This window comes from Octopus bimaculoides, chromosome 1, assembly GCF_046866305.1.
Source record: "Octopus bimaculoides isolate indiv1 chromosome 1, ASM4686630v1, whole genome shotgun sequence".
NCBI classification, from domain to species: Eukaryota; Metazoa; Mollusca; class Cephalopoda; order Octopoda; family Octopodidae; genus Octopus; species Octopus bimaculoides.
Genome location: NC_142928.1, coordinates 132,243,278 through 132,270,794, shown reverse-complemented (window position 1 = coordinate 132,270,794; position 27,517 = coordinate 132,243,278). Strand labels below are relative to the sequence as shown.

At 40.5% G+C, this 27,517-nt stretch overlaps 1 protein-coding gene and 1 long non-coding RNA gene across 2 annotated transcripts in view; one reads left to right on the top strand and one right to left on the bottom strand.

Moving 5' to 3' along the window:
- LOC149137732 (uncharacterized) overlaps positions 1-16,293 on the top strand; it is a 71,185-nt gene extending 54,892 nt beyond the window's left edge. The window contains exon 2 of the long non-coding RNA XR_016243371.1: positions 13,587-16,293. This is a non-coding gene — a long non-coding RNA (uncharacterized LOC149137732). The remainder of the gene's footprint in view (positions 1-13,586) is intronic.
- A 1,338-nt stretch (positions 16,294-17,631) lies between these two features.
- The window catches only part of LOC106882646 (uncharacterized), a 59,475-nt gene continuing 49,589 nt past the window's right edge, over positions 17,632-27,517 (bottom strand). The window contains exons 5-8 of the mRNA XM_089358490.1: positions 25,353-26,370; positions 24,228-24,342; positions 20,309-20,463; positions 17,632-17,869 (exon numbers count right to left, since the gene is read on the bottom strand). Of these exons, the coding sequence (XP_089214616.1) occupies positions 17,770-17,869; positions 20,309-20,463; positions 24,228-24,342; positions 25,353-26,370 (1,388 nt within the window). The 3' untranslated portion in view covers positions 17,632-17,769. The remainder of the gene's footprint in view (positions 17,870-20,308; positions 20,464-24,227; positions 24,343-25,352; positions 26,371-27,517) is intronic.

Below are 27,517 nucleotides of genomic sequence, written 5' to 3'. Positions count from 1 at the left end.
ACCGCAATCGATGTATCCGGCTTTACGCCGGTCTCAGCGAACTTTCATAAAAGCATAAATATTTTTAAAGAAAACGCCTAAACAGTGATACTGAAGTGGAATGTCAAATAAAATACGTGTGAAAAATACACAAACAATTTATTAAAACAGATATAAACGTATAGATTTTATAAAATGCTTTCTTTCTTTTTTACATGTTAATTCCTTTTTGAAATTGAATCGCATATTTTAGAAACAATTACGATATAAGTTGAGGTAGAGCTCCTTTAGAAACGCACTTCTCCAAGAAAGTGAAATGAAATTTTAAAAAGCTATGAAAATGGAAAATATATACAAAATAAATGATGTATGCAAAAAATTAGAAAGATTCATCCATTTTTTTAATATTTTATCCTAAATAATAAAACAAACGGTAAATGGGCACTCGCGAATATAAACAAACATGTAGCCATACAAAATCTGCCAAAGATGTTAAATGTCTCTTATTGATTGTCTTAAAACTGGCAACATGGTTACGATAACGATTCTTAAATGAATCAGCCATCTGCCCAATGTAAACATAGGGCCATCCCCTTGTGCGCACGGTACACTTATATACAAGATTTGTACTTATACGGAGATTCATCAAAGGACATTTTGATTTTTCTCTGTATGAGCATTTATCGTATTTATTTGTATATAAGGCAGTCCTGACTCCATTTACCGGTGTTGTTACCGTGCTAGCTGTATCATAAGTTCATAAGTATTTCTACTACTACAAATTAGTCGTAGTTGGTGTTTATCAATGCGGTTTACATCTCCTTGGTTGGTATTTAGATGCAAATGTTCGCTAGATCCAGTAGGCGGGTTATTGAACCTTTGCCGCATTTTGCTATTGTTTATGCGATGCATAAGCTGCTCTAAATTAGCAGAGTTGGCGTAGGATACCTTCACAGTGTGTCGATTAAAAATAGCATGATACCGATTAGATTTAGGAAAACACCTGTCCAAAGCAGCAAAAAATTTTCCAGCGATCTTGGTTGAAACACGCAAACCGAAAATCGGGTTGAACCAGAGGACATCCTGATTCCTATATCTGTTGTTAGGCTTATTTGATTGAGTGTGTTGTACAGGATTGGAACAAGCAGTTGAATTATTATGTCACGTGTGTCTATGAGTTTTCTTTACTAGTTCATTGATATGACCAATTCTTTCTGACCTGTATTCTTTATCTGAGTGAGTTCTCAAACAGTAACGTTGTGGTGGTATACAATGTGCATCTAAGTTTGAGGAATTACCAGTGTTGCTTAAGCCTTCATCTTGTATATATTGAATTCTATCACGGTACTCAGCCCATTTCTCCTTAAGCTCTCAGAAGGAATGATAGTATCCAAGCCAGGTCTCCTGCATAGTTTTCAGCTTCCATCTTCTACTCCACTGACTGGGTTCGAGTCGGCATCCACCAGAATGGTCAGGTTCCACAAAACTGAGTCGCTTTTGTCACGGATGTCTTTATCAGTGGTAAATAGGTGAAATTATGTCTTCTGAAGTTTACTTTAGTTCCTCCTAGACCAGATCTAGTTAGTACTGTTTTCGGTTGCTTCAGTCATTTTGTTTTAGAGCTTTGGTCCTCTTCTATCTAGAAATTGAAAGCCATTTCTTGTGATCATAGACAGATTCCCTTACAACGCCTGCACCTGCTCTAACCTCTATTTTGACGACTTTGACTTAGAATCCGGATTCCTTTAAGCTACTAAATTGACTGGCATAAATATCAATTTTGTGGACGTGGATCCGTCCATTCTACTTTCATATGGCACAATTAATTTCAGTGGCAATCATTTGTATTGTTGAATAGAAGTAGAGTATTATGTTCTGCCTCATCCACTCTGGCTTTTGATTTCTGGGTATTTTTTCCTTTCTGGAAGATCTAATGTGTTCTAGTCATTCACTCAATGTTGCAGACGCTGCTTCCATGGTCCGATCTGCACAGTTGTTCAAGGTCGCAATTTTCCGCCACCTGCTGTGTAGGACACTGCTGGAGCTTCCAGTGGCGTGAACTTTTGGAGTTAGCTCTACATTGCAAGGGAGTAAGACATCTGATTTTCCTCATTTCAACAAGTTCGTGTTCGTAAGCAAACCAGAGAATGAAATTGATTTTAAGTCATTCTAGCTGAGCCTAATTTGGAGGGTTTGGGTGAACTTTACTCGTATATTGCTTTTGTTGGCATAGCTGAACCATCTTCTAGATTACTCTGGTATCCTCTTCTTTGGTTCCTATATTACCAGTGTCTCTGTTTTCATTTTAATTTTCGCCACTAATCCACTAAGCTCAATCCCTGCCAATTGGTTTGTGCGTATTTTGTTATTTCTCTGATTTGAGGATTTCCTTTGCTACATCTACCGCCTCCTGGGCATTCCAGTTTCTGCTGATTTTCAGCTTGTTCTAGATTGATCTCACAACCCTGTCTTTCGAGACGGCAAGTATACTTACAGGACCTCGACGTTGAACTTTAGCAGTAAATTCAACTCTTGCTCTCTGTGTGTGTGTGTATGTGTGTGTGTGTGTGTGTGTGTGTGTGTGTGTGTGTGTGTGTGTGTGTGTGTATGTGTGTGTGTGTGTGTGTGTGTGTGTGTGTGTGTGTGTGTGTGCGCGCATGTGTGTGTGTGTGTGTGTGTGTACTTGTTAATTTCGGCCACTACCGTTTTCCGAGATCATATATCAATTCTAGAAAGTGCTAGTATCATGCACCAACAGAGATCATATCAGGTTTTAGATCATCATGACCTCGAGTAAGAAGAGTTTCTATTTGCAAGTGAGGCCACATAATTTTAACGTCAGCAATTTACCTCCGCTACCTGCTTGACCGCAATAAGAAGTTTTCTTTTCTGTAAAGAGAAATTTGTTGATTTCTTTGGTTTGAGGCTCGTCTTAGAGGATCTGAAGGTCTTACTTAATTCAGGGATTTTTTTGCATGTGTCATCCTCATTTGTGTCATTCATAGAAGTTCTTAGAAGGGTGACTTGGTATCCGCATACGTATATATACATTCATATGTGCGCGTGTGCATTCAGTTATGTATATATGGTGTGTATGTACTGACGTATGTGTCTGTGTGTGTCTATTTTTATAGAGATAGAAAACGATACGTCGGATTTGCGTCCTTCAGGCCTACAAAAACTTAAAGTATTAAGAAAAGAGGTGCTCTCGCCGAGTCATGCACACATTCAACCTAGACTAGTACGTATATGTATTTATATATATGAGTGTTTGTGAATGAATATCAAAGAGAGAGAAAGAGAGAGGGAGAGTTAGCGAGCGAGTGAGTGAGTGAATGAGTGAGTGAGTACATATATGACCTAACGCGCGTGTGAGAGTGTATACATATATATTATGTATATATGTGTGTATGTGTGTATGTGCCTATGTATGTATGTATGTATATGTATGTATGTATGTATGTATGTATGTATGTATGTGTGTATGTATGTACGTATGTATGTATACATGTATCTACCATGTATCTACGCATATATATATATATATATATATATATATATATATATATATATATATGAGACCCCCTTCGGTCATGACTGACCATGGGATTGCACCTGGAAAATTACCCTCCTGGCACAAGTCGCCCATGCATACCAGCCTCCCCTCTCCGCTCCACCAGTGTCATCCAAGGGGTTACGGCAAAGGCCGATACATACATACATACATACATACATACATACATACATACATATATTCATATATAAATATATATGTATGTATCTCCGTGTGTGTGTGTGTGTGTGTGTGTGTGTGTGTGTGTGTGTGTGTGTGTGTGTGTGTGTGATTCTGTTGACTAGTCTTTCAAACGTGTAACTTGTTTATCGAGGTTTGAAAAGAAAGAAAACATCAAATTTGAAATGACAATCGAGATATTTGTGTTTAAATTGATGTTTAAATGAATAACTATGGCGTGAAAGAGATAACATGAACAATGTATGTGTGCAAAGTTTGTGGAAAGTCGACATTATACGCGTTTTGTATTGTTTGACTTTTTCCCATGTCAGTTTTGTTAAACTTATGTTTCAAATGCCTCGGTGCATGTTTTTAAAGCTTTTATGTGCTGCTGGCGTGTATATGTGTGTATATGTGTGTGTATATATATATATATATATATATATATATATATATATATATATATATATATATATATATATATATATATATATATATATATATATATATATATATATATATATATATATATATATATATACGTATGTATGTATGTATATATAGACGTGGCTGTGTGGTAAGAAATTTGCTTTCCAATCACATGGCTCAAAAAAAAGCCGTTTGAGTTTTCTTGGTAGACGGAAACTGAATGAAGCCTGCTGTGTTTAGATAGATAAATAGAGAGACGGACAGAATGATAGATAGATAGATAGATAGATAGATAGATAGATAGATAGATAGATAGATAGATAGATTTCTTTATTAGCCACACAGGGCTCAAAACAGAGTGGACAAAATACAAATGTAGAGTTTTTCTTTTCGAGGGGGTCGAAAACAAAGCAGACAAAAAACAAAAGTGGGGACAACGATGAAAAAAAAACATCGCAAAACGTTTGGGGTATTTACAAAAAATACGAAATAATACAAAAAATTCCCAATAAATGGGGAGGTTATCCGTGGAAAGAAAAACCTACGAAAAGACCACGGTAACCTCGGTCTTTAGTGTCACAGTTTGTTAAATAAAATTTCTTTTATTTAAGCAAGAAACGTAAGTAACTCTCTGTTTACAAAATTTAAAAACGTTTTATAGAATCATGGTCAAGGTGGCTTCGTCATTTATACGTGCCATTCTTGCTACATGTATCCATCTTTTTTCGAAACATTTGCTAGACAACACTTGCCTCTCTACTCTCACCTTCCTTTTCAAGTGATACTTGAAAAAGTTGATGAGAGATTGACCAGAGAGGAAAGTATTTGTCTCTAATCCTTTCAGACGCGTCCACCAGATGCATTCTTTGGCCATAGCCACAAGTACGATAAATACAGCTCTTCCTTCCCGTTTAAAGGAAGGAGGCGTGACGATATTGACGATAGACTCGGTTGATAAACCAACTCGTCCCACACGCGACAGCAGTCGTTCGACATAAGCCCACAGCTCCGAAATGGTTGGACACTGCACGAGTGCGTGCAGAACGGTTTCATCGCTCTGACCGCATCTCGGGCAGGTCGGCCCCGCATTTCGCGAGCCGTGTCTATAGAGCTTATCCCGAACGGGTAGCGCCTCTCGGTAACACTGCCAGGCCAGGGATCTCTGGAAGTTGTCCATAGGTCCCGGCCCGAAAGTCGTCCTGAACAGGCGGGTCAGGTATTCCTCGTCGACGCCCAGGTTCGCCCCGAGATCGTCGTCGTACCTGCCCTCCACTAATCCCCTATAGAATGACTTCGTTGTGATGAAGCCGTTCAAGGTCGACCCGGGACGGCAAAGTTGTTGCAGAGCAACGCGACACTCACGGTGCCATTCGCCATTCCTCGGCCTCTTTTTGATCCACGACTGCAGCTCGTCGTCTACGTAGAGCCGGAGATGTCGCAGTCTCAGCGCATGTCTGCGCATCAACAACCACGGCATGCCCAGCCCTCCTTTCGGCGGGTGTTGGCAACAAACGGATCGCCTCACCATCGGAACGCTTTCTTTCCACAAAAAGCGGAAGAGGATGCGCTCCATTTCGGTGATGGCGCGATCGGGACAAGGCACGACGGTCAGGCGGTATTCGATGACGGACGCGATGTACGCGTTCGCCACCTCCGCCCGACCTTTTAGGGACAGCTTCCTCTCGGACCATTGCCGGCAGAGAGTGGCCCCCCTACTCGTTATCTCGTCCCAGTTCTTCTCCGTTTGCAGGTCCGGACCGAACCAGACTCCGAGCAACTTGACCGGACCGTCCGTCCAGCGTCCCACTACTGAGGCGCTGCCGGACGGTATGGGCTTGCTCCTCCAGGTGCCGAGCAGCAAACCCACCGACTTATCCCGGCTGATTTCCGCTCCCGTCACCGCTTCGTAGTCTTTCAGCGTCTCGCCGACAAGCTCGATGTGCTCGTGGCTAGACGCTATGACGGTGACGTCGTCCGCGTATGCCAACACGCTCGTCCTGCACCCCAGTTCTCGCGGGATGCCCCTCAGCGTCGCCAGCTTCCGCAGTAGTGGCTCGAGAGTCAATACGTACAGGAGCGGCGACAGGGGGCATCCCTGACGAACCGAACGTGCAATGTCGAAGGGTCCCGATAGACGTCCATTGACGCGAACAACCGAACGGATGCCTGTGTACAAGGCAGCCATCCAGCCGCGGAAAACGGGACCGAAGCCGGCCGCTTCGAGGACGGCCTCCAAGTATCGATGGTCTACCCTATCGAAAGCTTTGGATTGATCCAAATTGATCAGGGCCCCACCCATGCCAGGTTCCTTAACTACCCTCTCTATGATGTAGCGCATCAGATGGAGGTTGTCATGGATGCTCCGGCCCGGCACGGCGCACGTCTGCTCCGTGCCGACCAGTTTCTCGATGACAAGCGCCAACCGCTTGGCTAACACCTTGGCCAAAATTTTCATGTCTGCATTTAGCAGAGTGATGTGCCTAAAGTTATCTATGGCGTCTCCCTTGTTTGCATCTTTATTCAGCAGCGTTACCGCTCCTCGGCTCACAAAACCGGCAATGCTCCCGTTCTGCTGCCAGTTGCACTACACGGCCGCCAAGACGTCTCCAAACAAGTCTGGCATACAGTTGTAAAGCTCGTAGGGCAGACCATCCAAACCCGGAGATTTGTCCGTCGAGCAACCCGCCATCGCGTCCCTCACCTCCTCCGCCGTGATGACCCCTTCGCAGCACTCCGCCTCTCTTGCCGAGAGTCGTGGCAAGCTGTGCAGGTAGGCACTAAAGTCCACCCTGCCTTCTCGCTCGCCACTCCTCCCGAACAGTCGGGCAAAATGCCGCTGAAACGCCTCGCACATCTTGCTCGGCTCGAGCAATTCGCGCCCCTGTTCGTCAACCAGAGACCGGATGGTGGCTCTGTTACCCCGCTGCGCCTCCGCCACCCGAGCCTCTCGTGCGGCTCCAACACCTTCATTCCTCAGAGCACGCATCCTTGCCCTGACAGCACACCCTTCGTGTTTAGCATTGAAGTGTTGGTCGAGGGCCAACCTCGCCGCTAAAACGTCGGATGCGATGCCACTTCGCAATGCCTCTTCTAACTTTATCACTAGCTCCCCCTCTACTCTGTTCCTCTCTACAGCTAGTGCCCTGCTATACCTTATTGCTTCCGCCCTTACTGAGCCGACACGTCTACCGTCCGTCCATAGAGATAGATAGATAGATAGATAGATAGATAGATAGATAGACAGATAGACAGATAGACAGATAGATAGATAGATAGATAGATAGATAGATAGATAGATAGATAGATAGACAGATATGTTTCTTTATTAGCCACACAGGGCTCAACACAGAGGGGACAAAATACAAATGTAGAGTTTTTCGAGGGGGGCGAAAACAAAGCAGTAAAAAAAAAACAAGAGAGGGGACAACGATGAAAAGAAACATCGCAAAACGTTTGGGGTATTTACAAAAAATACGAAATAATACAGAAAATTCCCAAGAAATGGGGAGGTTATCCGTGGAAAGAAAAACCTACGAAAAGACCACGGTAACCTCTGTCATTTTAATGTCACAAATTACATTACACACTTTTATTTAAGAAAGGAAAAAAGTAAGTAACTCTCTAGGTTTACCGTTTTATAGAATCATGGTCAAGGTGGCTTTGTCATTTATACGTGCCATTCTTGCTACATGTATCCATCTTTTTTCGAAACATTTGCTAGACAACACTTGCCTCTCTACTCTCACCTTCCTTTTCAAGTGATACTTGAAAAAGTTGATGAGAGATTGACCAGAGAGGAAAGTATTTGTCTCTAATCCTTTCAGACGCGTCCACCAGATGCATTCTTTGGCCATAGCCACAAGTACGATAAATACAGCTCTTCCTTCCCGTTTAAAGGAAGGAGGCGTGACGATATTGACGATATTGACGATAGACTCGGTTGATAAACCGACTCGTCCCACACGTGACAGCAGTCGTTCGACATAAGCCCTCAGCTCCGAAATGGTTGGACACTGCACGAGTGCGTGCAGAACGGTTTCGTCGCTCTGACCGCATCTCGGGCAGGTCGGCCCTGCATTTCGCGAGCCGTGTCTATAGAGCTTATCCCGAACGGGTAGCGCTTCTCGGTAACACTGCCAGGCCAGGGATCTCTGGAAGTTGTCCATAGATCCCGGCCCGAAAGTCGTCCTGAACAGGCGGGTTAGGTATTCCTCGTCGACGCCCAGGTTCGCCCCGAGATCGTCGTCGTACCTGCCCTCCACTAATCCCCTATAGAATGACTTCGTTGTGATGAAGCCGCTCAAGGTCGACCCGCGACGGCAAAGTTGTTGCAGAGCAACGCGACACTCACGGTGCCATTCGCCATTCCTCGGCCTCTTTTTGATCCACGACTGCAGCTCGGCCATGGAGACGAGCTGCGGGAAAGCGCGTCGCACAAACGGCGACCACACCTGCTCACCGTCGTCTACGTTGAGCCGGAGATGTCGCAGTCTCAGCGCATGTCTGCGCATCATCAACCACGGTATGCCCAGCCCTCCTTTCAGCGGGTGTTGGCAACAAATGGATCGCCTCACCATCGGAACGCTTCCTTTCCACAAAAAGCGGAAGAGGATGCGCTCCATTTCGGTGATGGCGCGATCAGGACAAGGCACGACGGTCAGGCGGTATTCGATGACGGACGCGATGTACGCGTTCGCCACCTCCGCCCGACCTTTTAGGGACAGCTTCCTCTCGGACCATTGCCGGCAGAGAGTGGCCCCCCTACTCGTTATCTCGTCCCAGTTCTTCTCCGTTTGCAGGTCCGGACCGAACCAGACTCCGAGCAACTTGACCGGACCGTCCGTTCAGCATCCCACTACTGAGGCGCTGCCGGACGGTATGGGCTTGCTTCTCCAGGTGCCGAGCAGCAAACCCACCGACTTATCCCGGTTGATTTTCGCTCCCGTCACCGCTTCGTAGTCTTTCAGCGTCTCGCCGACAAGCTCGATGTGCTCGTGGCTAGACGCTATGACGGTGACGTCGTCCGCGTATGCCGACACGCTCGTCCTGCACTCCAGTTCTCGCGGGATTCCCCTCAGCGTCGCCAGCTTCCGCAGTAGTGGCTCGAGAGTCAATACGTACAGGAGCGGCGACAAGGGGCATCCCTGACGGACCGAACGTGCAATGTCGAAGGGTCCCGATAGACGTCCATTGACGCGAACAGCCGAACGGATGCCTGTGTTCAAAGCAGCCATCCAGCCGCGGAAAACGGGACCGAAGCCGGCCGCTTCGAGGCCGGCCTTCAAGTATCGATGGTCTACCCTATCGAAAGCATTCGATTGATCCAAATTGATCAGGGCCCCACCCATGCCAGGTTCCTTAACTACCCTCTCTATGATGTAGCGCATCAGATGGAGGTTGTCATGGATGCTCCGGCCCGGCACGGCGCACGTCTGCTCCGTGCCGACCAGTTTCTCGATGACAAGCGCCAACCGTTTGACTAACACCTTGGCCAAAATTTTCAAGTCTGCATTGAGCAGAGTGATGGGCCTAAAGTTATCTATGGCGTCTCCCTTGTTTGCATCTTTATTCAGCAGCGTTACCGCTCCTCGCCTCACAAAACCGGGAATGCTCCCGTTCTGCTGTCAGTTGCAGTACACGGCCGCCAAGACGTCTCCAAACAAGTCTGGCATACAGTTGTAAAGCTCGTAGGGCAGACCATCCAAACCCGGAGATTTGTCCGTCGAGCAACCCGCCATCGCGTCCCTCACCTCCTCCGCCGTGATGACCCCTTCGCAGCACTCCGCCTCTCTTGCCGAGAGTCGTGGCAAGCTGTGCAGGTAGGCACTAAAGTCCACCCTGCCTTCTCGCTCGCCACTCCTCCCGAACAGTCGGGCAAAATGCCGCTGAAACGCCTCGCACATCTTGCTCGGCTCGAGCAATTCGCGCCCCTGTTCGTCAACCAGAGACCGGATGGTGGCTCTGTTACCTCGCTGCGCCTCCGCCACCCGGGCCTCTCGTGCGGCACCAACATCTTCATTCCTCAGAGCACGCATCCTTGCCCTGACAGCACATCCTTCGTGTTTAGCATTGAAGTGTTGGTCGAGGGCCAACCTCGCCGCTAAAACGTCGGATGCGATGCCACTTCGCAATGCCTCTTCTAACTTTATCACTAGCTCCCCCTCTACTCTGTTCCTCTCTACAGTTTCCGCCCTTACTGCTCTCTTGAGGGCAAACCACCATTTGTTGTTGACGATGGCTCCCGTCAAAGCCCTCTTTACTAACGTGCTAATCCGGTCTCTGAAAACCTGTCTCGACGGGAAAGACGCGTTTAGTTTCCAGTAACCGGTACCCTGCCTATGTGCCTTCTCTAAGTCTAGCGTACACGTCACAAGTTTGTGATCCGTGTAGCTGACTATGTGGAACTGTGGACATCCTAAACTATCTCTATCTCTTGTCCTACACACTATCCTATCTAGATACGATCTCGACGACCCAATGCGGTTGCTCCAAGTCCACGTTGGCACATTTGGGTGGTCAAGTCGGTACCTGTCAGACAACTGGAAGCGTCTGAGCAGGTCTATGAGGCCTTTGCATCCCCTTCTAGTTTTGTCACTCCCCACGTAGTCTAGATGCGTGTCCAAGGTAGCCTTCCAATCCCCCACTAAAAGTAAGGGACGAGACGTTCCCAGGAATACTTCTAGACGTCGAAAGAAGTCCGACCGACCTGTTAAAGGAGGCACATAAACTGCCAGCAACCGAAAAGCGCCTCCATCGATGCCGTCCACATCTAGGACAACCAGTCTACCCTCCGGGGCCGTAAATATCGTCTTTACTTGAAGATCCAGACTCTTGCGAAAAAGAACCGCCGTGCCACTACCGCCCATCCTCGGCAGACAGGGAGAAAAATAAATGTTAAACTGTCCGCCAAACATGGACTTTAGGGCCCGCGGTTCATGGAGTCTGGTCTCACTAATGGCTATGATATCCAAATTGTGTGACTTGATGTCATTTAAGAGGTACCCTTGTTTCCAAGGGGACCCCAAGACACGCACATTCACACAACCAATCTTCACCATGATTCTATTTATACGTGTGCTTTAAAGCACAAAAGGAAAGGAAAAGGGAGCTACTTACTGTTTGCAAGTTTTGTTTCCTCCTTGGATTTTTCACCAAGAAGGCTATTGTACAATTTCTTGCACAAATATTTTTGACATCCCCCTACCGAGTTGGGGTAGAGGGATTTTATTTTGTGGTGAAATGCTGGTGATACATGGTAAATTTTAATGTGTTTTGGCGGTGTTGTGTGTGGGTGGTTGTTTGGTTTGATGTCGTTATTTGTGATGTTTGTTTTAGAATTGATGTAATTCATCAACTCTGTGTTTGTACTGTCTATTGCTGTTAGCATTGTTTTTTTTATATTACTATTGGTGTTAGGTGTATTTTCGGGAGATGTGAATCTCCCTGCTTTGTTTGTGTTTGCATTTTGTTTTGTTTTCTTCTTACTGCGCTTCCTCTTTCCTTTCGTAGCTATTTTCCACTCCTCCCGACTCTCTTCATCCGATGATGAGAGTTCTGAGGAGTCAGAAAGAGGTAACGGCAAATTTTGTGCGTCTGTGTGTGTTTCTGTGAGTGTTTGTGTTGCTGTTTGTGTTGGTGTTGGCTGCTTGTTATTTGTGTGTGGTGTATGTGATATGGGGGAGGGAGAGGCAGTCTTGGAATTTTCTTTTTTTGTTCTCTTCTGTTTTTGCAGTTTCTGTTGTCTTTTCTGTTGTGGTTATTGCTGATATTTCTGTTGTTGCTTTTTTGTGTTGCTGGTGGTGTTGGTAGTAAAGTTTTTCTGTTGGGGTATTTGGTAGTTGATTCTGTTGTTGTTGTTGTTGTTTTTGTTTAGCGGCCAGAGGGCAGTCCTTTTTCAGATGTTCCTCGCTGTTGCATAGGTAACAGCGAGGTCGCCTGCCCTCTACCACCACATACAGCTTGTGGTCCTCTGCCAGTCTAATGTTTGGAGGAATTTTCTGTGAAGCCTCCTCCGTGATGTGGAGAAGGATTTCCAAATTTTTCCCTCCCCAGTTCTTTTCCTCTACGACCGTAATCTCCAAAATATTTGCCTCCTCCATTTCGAGGCATACGGCCGATATCAGCCATTGGGTGTCCACTTCCGATGGCACATTTTTTATAATTACTTTGGTCACTCTCTGTCCTAGATAACTCGGTATCATCACCAAGTTATCTGTGCAGAGAGAGAGTGTCGAAAATTGCTTAGCTAAATTTTCATTTAAGAATCTCACCTGTACCGTTCCAAATTTTCGTCCCCACGTGACATGATTCTGATGAATCCATACAGGTTTTAGATAAACTTCGATCTTATCTGTGCTAAAATTTTCTACACGTCTGGTTTTTATGTTTACCAGTTTATAAATGATGCATTTTTTTTTCCATAATATCTTTTGGAATGTTTATTCTAACATCATCTCCTTCTTTCGTAAGAAGGGATTTTGTGTCTTTAATTTGTTGTTGTGTGAATGTCACTATTGTTCTTTTTTCCTTTAGCGCATTTGCGAAATTTGTTTTTGTTGTGCTGGCGGACATGTTCTTTTGAATATTTTTGTTTATGTTGGTGTATGTACTGCTTGGTTCAAAGGTGGTGGTAGTGGCAGCAGAGTTTGTTGAACAGGTGATGGTGCCAGTGCTGACGGCCGATAACTTTGCGTCCTTGCTGTTGTTGTTGTTTTTGTTGTTGTTGCTGGTGGTGGTGGCGGTGTTAACTTTCATGTTGTTGTCACTGGTGTTAGTAGATGGAGAGACTGCGTTAGTAGCAGTCACCTCCGATCCAGATTTCCTCATAGTTTTCATGGTGGTGGTGGTGGTGGTGGTGGTGGTGGTGGTGGTGGTGGTGGTGAGAGGGCTGTTAGTAGCTGTAATCGCCGTCTTTGTGACGTTTACAGCAACTGCGTTCCTGTCACTGTGTGAGCACGTGCTACTCTGTTCTTTTTTCTATTCTGGCATCTGAAGCCTCGGGAAATGCTCATCAAAAGAACAAGACAAGCGTTCCAAAATTATGTTTCTCGACATTTTTCAAATGGCGAGAAAGAAATTTTTGTATTTTTGCTAGGGCCGAAAATGCCCCTGGGGGCCAATTCCTGCCCTTGAAAATACACAAAAAGGAAGCCTAGGTGCTTCGCAACAAAAATATTAAAAAATTCCAACAAAATGTGGACAATAAAAGGTCAAATAAACGTTTACCTCTGCAGCCGATGTGACAGCACGTCCGTCAGATAGATAGATAGATAGATAGATAGATAGATAGATAGATAGATAGATAGATAGATAGACAGACAAACATGCGCGCGCGCGCACAAACAGGCAGAAAAGTTCATATGCTATGAAGAAGTGATGTTACAGCTGTGAAATCTTACATGCATTCCTTTCAACTCTTACAAATAATTGCTTTGTTTCTTTCCAGGTAAACTGATATTTGACTCTTCAAAGAAGACTTCAAAAGTAACTACTAGTGACTTCTCTTGAAGATCGACAAAATTTGGAATCGTAGTGTTATCAAGTGCCTACAGCAAAAAAAGGTTTAGCCCCCAACGACATTCAAGCTTATATGATTGCTACATCAAGGGATTGGCACTCAAGGTTAATCAACAGTGTAAAAGTGGGCAACTGTATGTAGGAGGAGAAAAGAGAGTCTTGAAGATGACCCAAGGTCTGGACATCATCCAATTGTGACCACCGAGGAAAATATTGATAGATGACAGGCGAGTGATTATAAATCAAATAACCAATGTTATTAGCGTTTCTTGTGAGGGAGTTGAGAATTTTACGCATAATGAACTTGACATGGCGAAGATTTCTGCTCGGTGAGTGCCACGTCTTCTGACACCTGATCAAAAACACACCAGGCTGATCACATCACGGAAAAATCTCGCATTTTTTCGTGTACATCAAGCTGGTTCTTTGAACGTTTCCTAAGCCAAATCAAAACGAAAGAATTAATTAAATAAAATTCAACACTTAATATGAAATACTGAAATAAAGACAGAAATAACTTCACAAACTTTTTAATTTTTACAGACTTATTAGGAAAAACGTACAAAATAGTAAAACACGTAGAAAATAGTAAAAATGTTCTGTTTTGTTTCTAGGCTTTTATGTATGTATATATGTATATATATGTGTGTATGTATATAAGTATATATATACATGTAAAAATATATACGATATATATACGCCTACACATAGATACACACACACATACGTTCACACACGCGCTCACACACATATATGCACACATATATATATATTATGTGTGTGTAAATATATATGTGTGTGTGCGTGTAAATAGCATAAAGGAAAAGGGATTTTGAGTCAAGGTAAGTACCTTACAGGTATTTTGATGTAATATAGGCTCTGGTTAGTCACATCGAATGATCTGAAAAGCGAGAAGTAGTTTAATTGCATAGTATTTCACTCGATAAGTAAATCCTGAGTTCGCTTCCTTGGATTTTATGCAGTTTAGGCGCAGGAGTGGCTGTGTGGTCAGTAGTTTGCTTACCGACCACATGGTTCCGGGTTCAATCCCACTGCGTGGCACTTTGGGTGATTGTCTTTTACTCTAGCCTCGGGCCGACTAAAGCCTTGTGAGTGGATTTGGTAGACGGAAACTGAAAGAAATCCGTCGTATATATATATATATGTATGTGTGTGTGTGTGTGTGTGTGTGTATGTATGTGTATATGTTTGAGTGTGTGTGTGTGTATTTGTTCCCCACCATCGCTTGACAACCGATGCTGGTGTGTTTACGTCCTCGTGACCTAGCGGTTCGGCAAAATGGACCGATAGAATAAGTACTAGGCTTACAAAGAATAAGTCCTGAGGTCGATTTGCTCGACTATAAGCAGGCTCCAGCATGACCGCAGTCAAATGACTGAAACAAGTAAATATATAGTGTAGTATTATATATAATATATTCGCGTTAAATATCAGTCCGACACGTGTTTCTGCTGCACAGGTGTCTTAAATTGAAGCACTTAATTGCATCCGGTTGGTTCAGTTGCATTAAATGTTAACCCAGGGTACAACCTTGAATAAAGCCGCATAGATACGTAAAAACTGGTTGAACTTATTATGCAATTGAACCAAGGGGACGCAATTAAATGTTACACCTTAGGGCATCTGTGCAGCAGAAACACGTGTCGGACTGAGTTTTAACATAAATGTATTCTTTATTCTTCCGCTTGCTTTAGTCATTTGACTGCGGCCATGCTGGAGCACCGCCTTAAAGGGTTTTAGTCGAACAAATCGACCCAGGACTTATTTTTTAAGCTTGGTACTTATTCTATCGTCTCTTTTGCCGAGCCACTAAGTTTCGGGGACGTAGTCACACCAACACCAGCTATCAAGCGGTGATGGGGGGCAAATACAGACACAAAGACACACACATACACATACATACACAATACATACATACACAATACATACATACATACATACATGTGTGTGTGTTTGTGTATACGACGGTCTTCTTTCAGTTTCCGTCTACCAAATCCATTCACAAGGCTTTGGTCGGCCCAAGACTACAGCAGAAGAGAAGACATTTGCCTAAAGTGCCACCCAGTGGGACTTAACCCGGAACCATGTGGTCGAGAAGCAAGTTTCTTACTACACATTCATACTTATTTCTGATCGTTAGACTTTTATATGTGTCCGTATATATACATATATATATAATCTCATTATTTTATCCATGTGTCATTTCTTAATGTTGGGTAATAGGGTATATTTTTGACGGAAATTTTTAACAAGATGATTGCACACAGCCCTTCCTTTGAAAAAAAAGCCATTCATTGATGGGGCGGTTAGAGACTCAGAGAGAAGAAATCGGAGGTTATGCTGAAAGAGCTGAAAGGGTAAAGTTTAAGATGGTTTTTAAAAAGTTGAATTATTAGAGTGTAATTATGTGAATATATGCATACATATGTATGTATACATGTTTATACATATGTGTGTGTAGAGATAGATAGATAGATAGATAGATAGATAGATAGATAGATAGATAGATAGATAGATAGATAGATAGATAGATAGATAGATAGATAGATTTACACATGTGTGTGTGTGTGTGTGTGTGTGTGTGTGTGTGTGTGTGTGTGTGTGTGTGTGTGTGTGTGTAATTTTTTTGTACTTATGCGTATATGTCAATAGATTGAATAAAGCACGTTTACACTTTGAGCTACCTGGTGTCATTCTCCGTTGGGGTATACATCTTTTGGATCTTCGTCAGGAATTCTGCAGGGTTAGTTGAGATAATAATAATTGATGAAGAAAACGGACATTTGCAGAATGGGTCGAAACGATTGTCGTACTGAATAAAGAGTAGTGCTAAATCTAACTTCCGTTTCCTTCAGCAATTATTATACATATATATGTGTATATATATATATATATATATATATATATATATATATATATATATATATATATATATATATATTATTTTGTTTAAAAGAGTTCCAACACTGTCTGTTTTTTTATGTTTTATTTATATTCCTGCAAAACCAATGTGGGATATAGAATATGGAATATACAATATATAATATAATATACAATATATAATATAAAATAAAAATGGATGGTACAATGAAATAAAGTATTGAATGTCTTATTGAATATATGGAATATGTCTTATTGAGTAGATGAAATATTGAGTGTTCAATATAAAGGATTAAATATATAAAGGCGAATGCGTATTTTCTATACCTTGTGGTATTTCATCATGGCCGGTATGACAGACTTTAACAGACTTAAAGTCTGTCATACCGGCCATGATGAAATACCACAAGGTATAGAAAATACGTATTCGCCTTTATATATTTAATCCTTTATATTGAACACTCAATATTTCATCTACTCAATAAGACATATTCCATATATTCAATAAGACATTCAATACTTTATTTCATTGTACCATCCATTTTTATTTTATATTATATATTGTATATTTCATATTCTATATCCCACATTGGTTTTGCAGGAATATAAATAAAACATAAAAAAACAGACAGTGTTGGAATTCTTTTAAACAAAATAATATATTCCTCTATACACAATCATACAAAACCCCTTTTTTTGTATTCATTTTTACTCGCATATATATATATATATATATATATATATATATATATATATATATATATATATATATATATAATTCCATTTGGGGAGAATAGTGGATTTTGAAGCACACATAAATCTATAGATAACAGCGTGTGAATATTGGTTTAGAAAAACCTCTTCGACAGTAACAGTAGATGTGAGATCATCTCCCACAGGAACTTTCGACTTTTTCTCTTCAAAAAGAATTTTCAAACCAATATTTATATGCTATTATTTATAGTTTCATGCGGGATTCGAGATCCACTATTCACACACACACATACACACGCGCGCATATGTATATATGTATGTATGTACGTACTATGTTTGTATATACATATATATATATATTTGTATGTATGTGTATATGTATGTATATATGCATATTCGTATCTGCTTCCGAATGTATTAATGGTTGACAGGATATTATCAAGGCATGACTTTAGTTGAAGAAGCGCTTGAAACGCTGACGTTGACGTAGCTAACATTTAAATGAAAACACGTATAATAGTAAGAATCAACACAAGCAGTAGAGCAGTTTGTTTCAGCAGTGGAGCAGCGGCTACACGGCATCGGATTGAGTCAAATCTGTAATGAAAAAAATAAATGGCAGAAATTAAAACAATGATACACTGTTATCATCATCATCATCATCATCATAATAACAATAAGAAGAAGAAGAAGAAGAAGAAGAAGAAGAAGAAGAAGAAGAAGAAGAAGAAGAAGAAGAAGAAGAAGAAGAAGAAGAAGAAGAAGAAGAAGAAGAAGAAGAAGAAGAAGAAGAAGAAGAAGAAGAAGAAGAAGAAGAAGAAGAAGAAGAAGAAGAAGAAGAAAAAAAATGCTTTCTAATTGATGTATCAATACCAGCAGATGACAACGTTTCTCTAAAAGAAATGGAAAAACTTTCAAAATACAAAGACCTGGAAATAGAGATAACTCGAATGTGGAATCTAAAAACAGAAACAATTCCTATCTTAGTAGGTGCCTTAGGTATAATAAAAAAATATTCAGACAAATACATAACAAAAACACCAGGACTTACAAATATATATAACATACAGAAAATTGCACTACTGGGTACTGCACACATCCTACGCAAAACACTTTCAATACAGTAACCATAAGAGCACCACAGCAAACCACAGCACATACCCAAGGCACACAGAGCTGCGCTCGGTAGTGAAGTGAAAGCACGTTATAAAAATAAAACTACTGAACAATAATAATAATAATAATAATAATAATAATAATAATAATAATAATAATAATAATAAGAGCATCACAGCAAACCACAGCACATACCCAAAGCACACAGAGCTGCGCTCGGTAGTGAAGTGAAAGCACGTTATAAAAATAAAACTACTGAACAATAATAATAATAATAATTATCTTATCGCAGAAGGTTGCTAAAAATGCCAAACTTGTTATCTTCTGTTCGGTTTTCATGACTATCCTTATTTGTGGTCATGAATGTTGGCTAATGGCAGAAAGAGGAGGATTGCGAATACAAGCGGCCGAAATGGGGTTCCTTGAAGGAATCTCTGGAGTAATATTACTCGACAGGGTATGAAGCTCAGAGATCAAGGGATCTCTCCAGGTCGAGCCGCTTCTTCTTTGTATTGAGAGGTAACAGCTCTGGTACTATGGACATGCGATTAGAATGCCACAAGAAAGACTCACAAGATAAATTCTTCCATGCGAGCCAACCAGCAGGAGAATTAGAGGTAGACCAAAAATGAGATGGTTGGATGATATCTCTAATCTCATTTGGGAATCCAACAGGAAAGTGTAAAAGTAGTTGCTTTTGATAGAAACTTTTAGAAGAGGTGCCTGAGGACTCTACTTCCAAGACCCTCCCAGGAATAATGAGCAGAGAAGATCGACAGAGGGACAATCACTATTGACATTGTGGTTATTGACTTTTTTAATTTTCTTTCCTTTTTCTTTTTTTTTTTTTTTTTTGCTTACTTCTTTGATTCTCAAACAGTTACACCGTGGATTTTTAGAGATACAATCTAAGCCTTTAGAAAAAGTATTCTAAAGCTGGAACTCATTGAAAAACGTGTTAAAACCGACCGAATGGGTTGACAGATAATTCAAGGGTGCAGGTTTGGCTTCAGAAATACACTAAAGATACATGGAGCTGTTGAAGTCTCAGTTACTTATGCATTGATTTAACGAGTAAGTCTGGGTTATATGTGGAGGACGGGGACATTCCATCTTCTACCAAGACAGATGGTAATCATTTTGCTTTTATCAAACTCTAACTCATCGATGTTGTCTGTATTAACTCCTGTTGGTTATGCACAAAAGGGCTATATTTAAGTGAAGGGTGACTGAGGGGAAAATTTTTATATTGTTCGTTTCATCATTGTGTCCTAAGTATGAATTAAAACTGTACCCGGTAGTGGGGCCTTGGTTCGGGAGTTGTAGGATTTTGAGGATTGTGGTTCCAACTCTTATCCACTATTGCTCTTAGATCTACTCTGACCTACATTAGTATCACCTGTCAAGGTCCCAGATACGCATTAATTAGTATGTACAAGTCAGCTGTGAAGAAGGGAATAAACAGCCCTGGGCCAAACCATGGGTGGCTCTTTGGCAAAGCCTACCACCTGGTAACCGCCCGAGCCAGGGTTACATTGAAATCATGGGAGATAGTATGGTAGATGTGAACTATTTAGGCGGATGAACTTATTGAGTAAAGGCGAATATCACCAGATGCTGAACGGATGAATAGACTACAAACTTTCAACAGCCAGGATCAACCAGTTCAGTTAACAAACTACGGCTAATATCTGTAGCTGTTGCGTTTGCACATGAGACATTCCCAATTGAACGGCCAATATGACTTACTGGTCCGGGCAAGTCGCCTGAACAGGTGACGATGATGATCTCTCTGTTAACAACGGGTATGCGGGAATATAGTTTCAGGTGTAAATCGAAACTTCGTTTTCCTATCTCCAAGGCACCCACCATACTCTTTTTTTTTGTTTCTTTTATAAGTTATGTTCTGTTAAATGTTACCTGTTTATTAGGCCTCTTTTTTTTCTTATGTATTCGAGTTCTAGAAGAGAACCTTCGATCCAGAACTTGCCATCGTTAATTGGATATTCAGTTCCTTGTTTGCAGTTACAACGGTAAGAGCCAATGGTGAATGATAAATGTGCAAGCGGAGCACACTGCAAGAGAAAAATAAATTAAACAATCAGGTTAGCATCTTTCTAGACACCAAAATGTGTTGATAAATGTAAAGATTATAATGTAATATAGTATTCATTGCATTATTTAGTATAAGTAGCAAGAAATTTAGGGAAATTTAAATTATAAAATATTGCTTGTAGGTCATATTTCTCAATAATACACATACTAGGAAATGTACAATTCCTAAGTCAACCGTCTTTTACTCGTTTAGTCATGAGACCGCTGCCATGCCTTGAAGTGCCTTAGTTGAACAAATGGCACCCAGTGCGTAAATATTATTTTATGTCTGGTACCTATTCTATCCGGCACCTTTGTTGAACCACTAAGTTATATGAACATGAACAAACCAACACAAGTTTTCGGGCACAAACACAATACATATAAACATATACACATATATAGACAAATACTCACGCACGCTCACACACTTATATACCTATACATACATGCATGTGTGTGACTCTGTGTGTGTGTGTGTGGCGCGCGTGCGTGCGCATGTGTGCGCATGTATGTATGCGTTATACCCTCCATCAGGTGTCTTGGGGAACCCAGGTTCGAAATTTCTCTGGGTCCTCACTCCAAACACCATGGCGTTGATCGGATGTTTGATTTTTATCACTCTCGGTACATTTCCTCAGATTGCACTGTCCTCAGATTGACACCCGAACACACTGAAATGTTCGTATTAGAGCTTCCAGTGCGAATGCCAAGCAGTACAGCATGTCGTTTCCAAATTTCTGGCAGAGTGAAGTACGTCACAGAGCTTTTTTTCTCACAGACGGTGCCCAACTGACCCTACTATACTGTGTAGTCGACAAAATCAAAAACAAAATTAAAAACATAAAATGGCGATAATTTACCCATCGCACCCTCTATGTGTGTATGTGTGTGTGTGCGCGCGCGCGCGTGTGTATATGTACATGTGTGTGTACGTGCGCGTGTATATATATATATATATATATATATATATATATATATATATATATATATATATATATCTGTAATATAATATGTGACAATTAGTCGGTTGCCATAATAAAACTCCGAGTTTCGGATGTCGGGGCGGAAATCTGCTCTGGCATCTCGTCAGTTATTAAGACACACAAAAGAGCTATGAGAATGACCGTTAAATAAAGGGAAAAGAGGAGAAAGTAAAAAAGGGGAGAAAGTAAAAAATGCTCATAGAATTCGCATATACGCGCATGTACATGCATACACATGCGAGCACGCACGCCCACGTTCATGTACTTATATGCATATGGTCACTCACACTCACCTGAAACAAATGCATGCACACACACACACACACCTATATGTATACATATATATATACAACCATATACATGTACACACACATATACATATCCGCACACCGAGGTCTCATTCATTCTTTTGTTGTCATACTATTACTATTAATATATACATATATATATATATATATATATATATATATATATATATATATATATAGGCGCAGGAGTGGCTGTGTGGTAAGTAGCTTGCTTACCAACCACATGGTTCCGGGTTCAGTCCCGCTGCGTGGCACCTTGGGCAAGTGTCTTCTACTATAGCCTCGGGCCGACCAAAGCCTTGTGAGTGGATTTGGTAGAGGGAAACTGAAAAGAAACCCGTCGTATATACGTATATGTATATATATATGTGTGTGTGTATGTGTGTGTGTTTGTGTGTTTATGTGTCTGTGTTTGTCCCCCCAACATCACTTGATAACCGATGCTGGTGTGTTTACGTCCCCGTAACTTAGCGGTTCAGCAAAAGAGACCGATAGAATAAGTACTAGGCTTACAAAGAATAAGTCTTGGGGTCGATTTGCTCGACTAAATGCGGTGATCCAGCATGGCTGCAGTCAAATGACTGAAAGAATTAAAAGAGTAAAGGAGTATAGATAGATAGATAGATAGATAGATAGATAGATAGATAGATAGATAGATAGATAGATAGATAGATAGGGCAGGGAATCGTCAATTAGTAATAAAATTAATAATTAACAATTTTGCCGAGTAGTTCAGTATGAAAAAACCTTTATCGGTAAAACCATTTATAATCATAAATATACAGGGATTAGCAGGAGCTGCTTCTCCAACATACTGAGAATTCAGAAATAGCAGTCAAAGAACTACTGATTCCAAACTACAAATTTTTTCTCTAACGGATGGCGATATTTATGGCACACACAGAACAAAATTGTTAATTATTAATTTTATTACTAATTGACGATTCCCTGCCCTATATATCTATATTTTATAGTGATGCCTCTAAGTTGGATGGTTAAACCGCAACCCTTCATACGGGACTTTTTTCTATACGGGACTATTTGTGACACACATTGAATAGATTCTTTGGAGTGAGGTGTTTTGAACTCACTAGCCGATAAATTTCTTAGTGTCTGCCTCACGTGGTCTTGATGTCGCATGGTCAAAATTCACATGAGTTATTAGACACTTGCAAATTTATTCGAACATTGAGGCTGAAGATCGGAATAGGGTAACTTCATACCCTTAACCGTGAAACGTCGTACCCAATTAACTAAAGGCAGGTTTGTTTTTACTCTTCTCTTCTGTTTTTTTGTTTTGTGTGTGCCATAAATATCGCCATCCGTTAGAGAAAAAATTTGTAGTTTGGAATCAGTAGTTCTTTGACTGCTATTTCTGAATTCTCAGTATGTTGGAGAAGCAGCTCCTGCTAATCCCTGTATATTTATGATTATATATACATATATGTATACTATTTTATTTAAAAGAGTTTCAACTCTGTCTGTTTTTTATGTTTTTTATTTATATTCTTGTAAAATTTATGTGGGATATAGAATATGGAATATATAATATATAATATAAAAAAAGATGGATGGTACAATGAAATGAAGTATTGAATGTCTTATTGAATATATGGAATATGTCTTATCGAATATATGAAATATTGAGTGTTCAATATAAAGGATTAAATATATAAATATATAAAGGCGAATACGTATTTTCTATACCTTGTGGTATTTCATCATGGCCGGTATGACAGTCTGTTACAGTCTGTCATACCGGCCATGATGAAATACCACAAGGTATAGAAAATACGTATTCGCCTTTATATATTTATATATTTAATCCTTTATATTGAACACTCAGTATTTCATATATTCAATAAGACATTCAATACTTCATTTCATTGTACCATCCATCTTTTTTTATATTATGTATTATATATTCCATATTCTATATCCCACATAAATTTTACAAGAATATAAATAAAATACATAAAAAACAGACAGAGTTGGAACTCTTTTAAATAAAATAATATATTCCTCTATACACGATCATACAAAACCCTTTTTTGTATTTATTTTTACTCATATATATATATATATATATATATATATATATATATATATATATATATATATATATATATATGCACACACACACGTGTTGTAATATCTAAAGCAATTGCGTATACAGCCAGGGTGATTTTCTTTTTCTTTTTTCTTTTTGTTCTTCAGCCATCGTTTTGTGGAGAGAGTAGGTCATATATGTCATCAAATACGGTAACATTTGGCTATTTTCCATTACATGCCGGTGGTTAAGAAACTATTTTGATTCTTTCAACGGATTATCTTCTTTTAGGGCATGGTGAGCTAGTCAAAGTACTGCATGCCTATTTGTATAACCAACGAGTTCTATTGTTTTTATCTATTTTGTAGATCTTATATCGAGGAGAAGAGAATATACTTTACTGTGGTTGTTTCGGGACATCTTGCTGTGTTTTTGAAGGCATTGGCCACATAAAACGGCTGTGGACACTGGTTGATACGTAATAGCTTCAATGGAATATCAACTGTGACAACACCACTACAATAGAATAAAAAAACGCAACAGACAATTATATGTCCGAAAACAATTGATAACTCAGTGTCAATATGGACCACTAACAATATAACTAGAGATAGATATACATTTAAGAAGAAAAATGTCTATTTTAATCAATGGCTAATCAATATTATTTTCAGTTTTTTTGGAAAGTATGAGAAACAACTCCAGACAACCGTCGGTCATATTCTGACCTCATCGCCGTACTTGAGCAGTTCAGTGGACGAGAGAGTGAAAGAGAAAGAAGAGAACTATGCATTCAAATATACAAATGTAGAGAAAACAGACGTGTGGAGAGTGAGGTTTAAAAGTATGAGGGTAATGCATTTTCAATAATTTCAGTCGGATTTTCAAGATTAGAGATTATATTCTTTTCTACTCTAGGCACAAGGCCCGAGATTTTTAGGGAGGGGCCCAGTCGATTAGATCGACCCCAGTAATCAACTGGTACTTAATTTATCGACCCCGAAATGATGAAAGGCAAAGTCGACCTCGGCGGAATTTGAACTCAGAACGTAAAGACAGACGAAATACCGCTAAGCATTACGCCCGGCGTGCTAGCGTTTCTGCCAGCTTGCCTAAGCTGAGTATCAACAATCCAATGCGGAGCTCATGTTTCAAATTTTTATTGTCGTTCTCAATACCAGAACAGCATGCGTAAACCAAGCTTGTATCAGATCCACCGTGGAATACACTAGTCCAATCTGGATCGACCTTCAGTCTCTTCATTGCAAACATATCAAAACCAACAAAGAACACAAAATATTGCAGTTTCACATAATCCGATGCTACTCATATACTACCCTCATACAATGAAAGATCAATTCTATAAGCAAGAGACAGATTTTGCTGTTAGAAATAGATCCGTGGGGTACTAAATTACTCTGAAAACTATTATTTCACCGTTCTAAAATACTATAGCTTATCTAAACTAATCAAACATATGAAATTTCACAATTCTGAAATTTGAAATAATGGTGAGTGTAACTTACTTGAATATAACTGTTGTTCGTAATTCATCAATTCCAAAAAACGGTACTGCGTATGTAACAATCCATTTATTTACAAGGCCATCACATCGGAAATAAGGACGTGTCCAAAAACCATCCTTTAACATTGGTGCTTTGTATCTCATAGGATAATATTCGAAAGGAATATTGCTCGATCCATTAAAATCAGTTCGAACATGAGCCCTCATTTTATAGGTTTTAAGTCCAAAGGTGTTCAATTTCCAACGTTGCTTAGATTTTATAAACCAATCTTCTTCCGTATAAGGATTTTGTAGACCAGCACTGTCAACTGCACGATAGAGTCCTCTCTGGCGGAAAGCAAATGGTCCGAACAATTCCTTTACTGTAGTTTCGCTTTCTTTGAATACATATTTATCAAAGAAAACACCTGAAGACATTATCCTAAAATCAGCCATCACATTAGCCACAACTTCCCCAAAGATTTGCTGAGGAATAAGTCGAGCACCCCCTTTATGATAACCGAAATTTTCGTTAGGATTTGCATTTTGTAGGTAATTAGACAAGAAATGGGCCAATCGCAAAGCAGTCCTTGCTTGAAATTCAAACTGTGTTGAAACACCATAACCAACATCTCCTGGAAGCAAAAGGTTTTCAGGGGCTACATTTTGACAGTTGTCTGAAGTTATCGAAGAGATTTTCTTAAAAAGCTTTTGGATTCTGTAAATTGATTTTTCGTCAATTAAACTTCTACGGAAACGAGTATGAAATCTACGTCTTTCTTTCACTTTTTTGCGGCTATCAGCTGCAAATTGTAGGACTTTTTCAGAGTCTAGAGAAAAGAGACTTTTTTCGGATTGAAACGGACTGAGATTTATGTGAGTCTCATTAGAATAAATGTTATAAAATCTAGAGAACTTTTTATAAATAAAATTAGACACAGAACGTTTCGCTTTCTCCCAAGTTGTAATACTCAATGTTGCTGCAAGTTCTTCTGAATTAACTTTTTGAAGATCTCGATTTGATGGTAAAACAGACCTAACTGAAAATAATATAAATGGAATGAGAATAAAAATGTGTGGAGATCATTGTTTATAAATCCTTTTTTATACATTAGCTATTTAGAGAGTACTTAAAGAATACTTCGTTCAGAACAGCTAAAAGTCTTCAGTTTCAAATGGCTACAGAAATTTGTCAAATCTGCGCATAAGGTTATCACATTTATTGTGGAGAACCAAAATATTCCATTGGATTGCTGGTTATCACTGAAGACTTTATTTTCATGCAATTTATGTAGGACAATTCGACCTGACAAACTGACATACAACTTAGAAACAAGTCTTTTATTAACTTACAGTACCTATTGACAGCCAAGTCTAAATAGGCTTAATATTTATGAGTTGGATACGAACTATCAATTCCTTCATTTGTTATTCGATATTCTATCAACATCTTATCGAGTCGACTAGACGCAGTTGAGAAAGCATGGTCATTTCATGTTTACTGAAGCCTATGACAAATAAAGGACAAACCAAATAGCGACTAAATTTTCTTCAATGTTCTTCAATATGGAAGCATCAAGGCATTTAAGTCTCAAAAAAATCACCGCAGAATAACGATTGAGAATTACTGCTGTAAAATTCTGTCGAAATATGTCATTTTTATTCTATATCATATCCTATTTCAAATAAGTCCTTTGGAATCACAGTTGTTTGTTATTTTCTTTTCTACTTCTTTTCACTTAGTGTAATAACAGTGGCTTTATAATGTGATGTTGGCACTCCGTCGCTTACGACGTCGAGGGTTCTAGTTGATCCGATCAACGGAACAGCCTGCTCGTGAAATTAACGTGAAAGTGGCTGAGCACTCCACAGACACGTGTACCCTTAACGTAGTTCTCGGGGATATTCAGCGTGACACAGTGTGACAAGGCTGACCCTTTGAATCACAGGCACAACAGAAACAGGAAGTAAGAGTGAGAGAAAGTTGAGGTGGGAGAGTACCGCAGGGTTCGCCACCATCCCCTGCCGGAGCCTCGTGGAGCTTTAGGTGTTTTTCGCTCAATAAACACTCACAACGCCCGGTCTTTGAATCGAAACCGCGATCCTATGACCGCGATCCTATGACCGCGATCCTATGACCGCGATCCTATGACCGCGAGTCCGCTGCCCTAACCACTGGGCCACTGC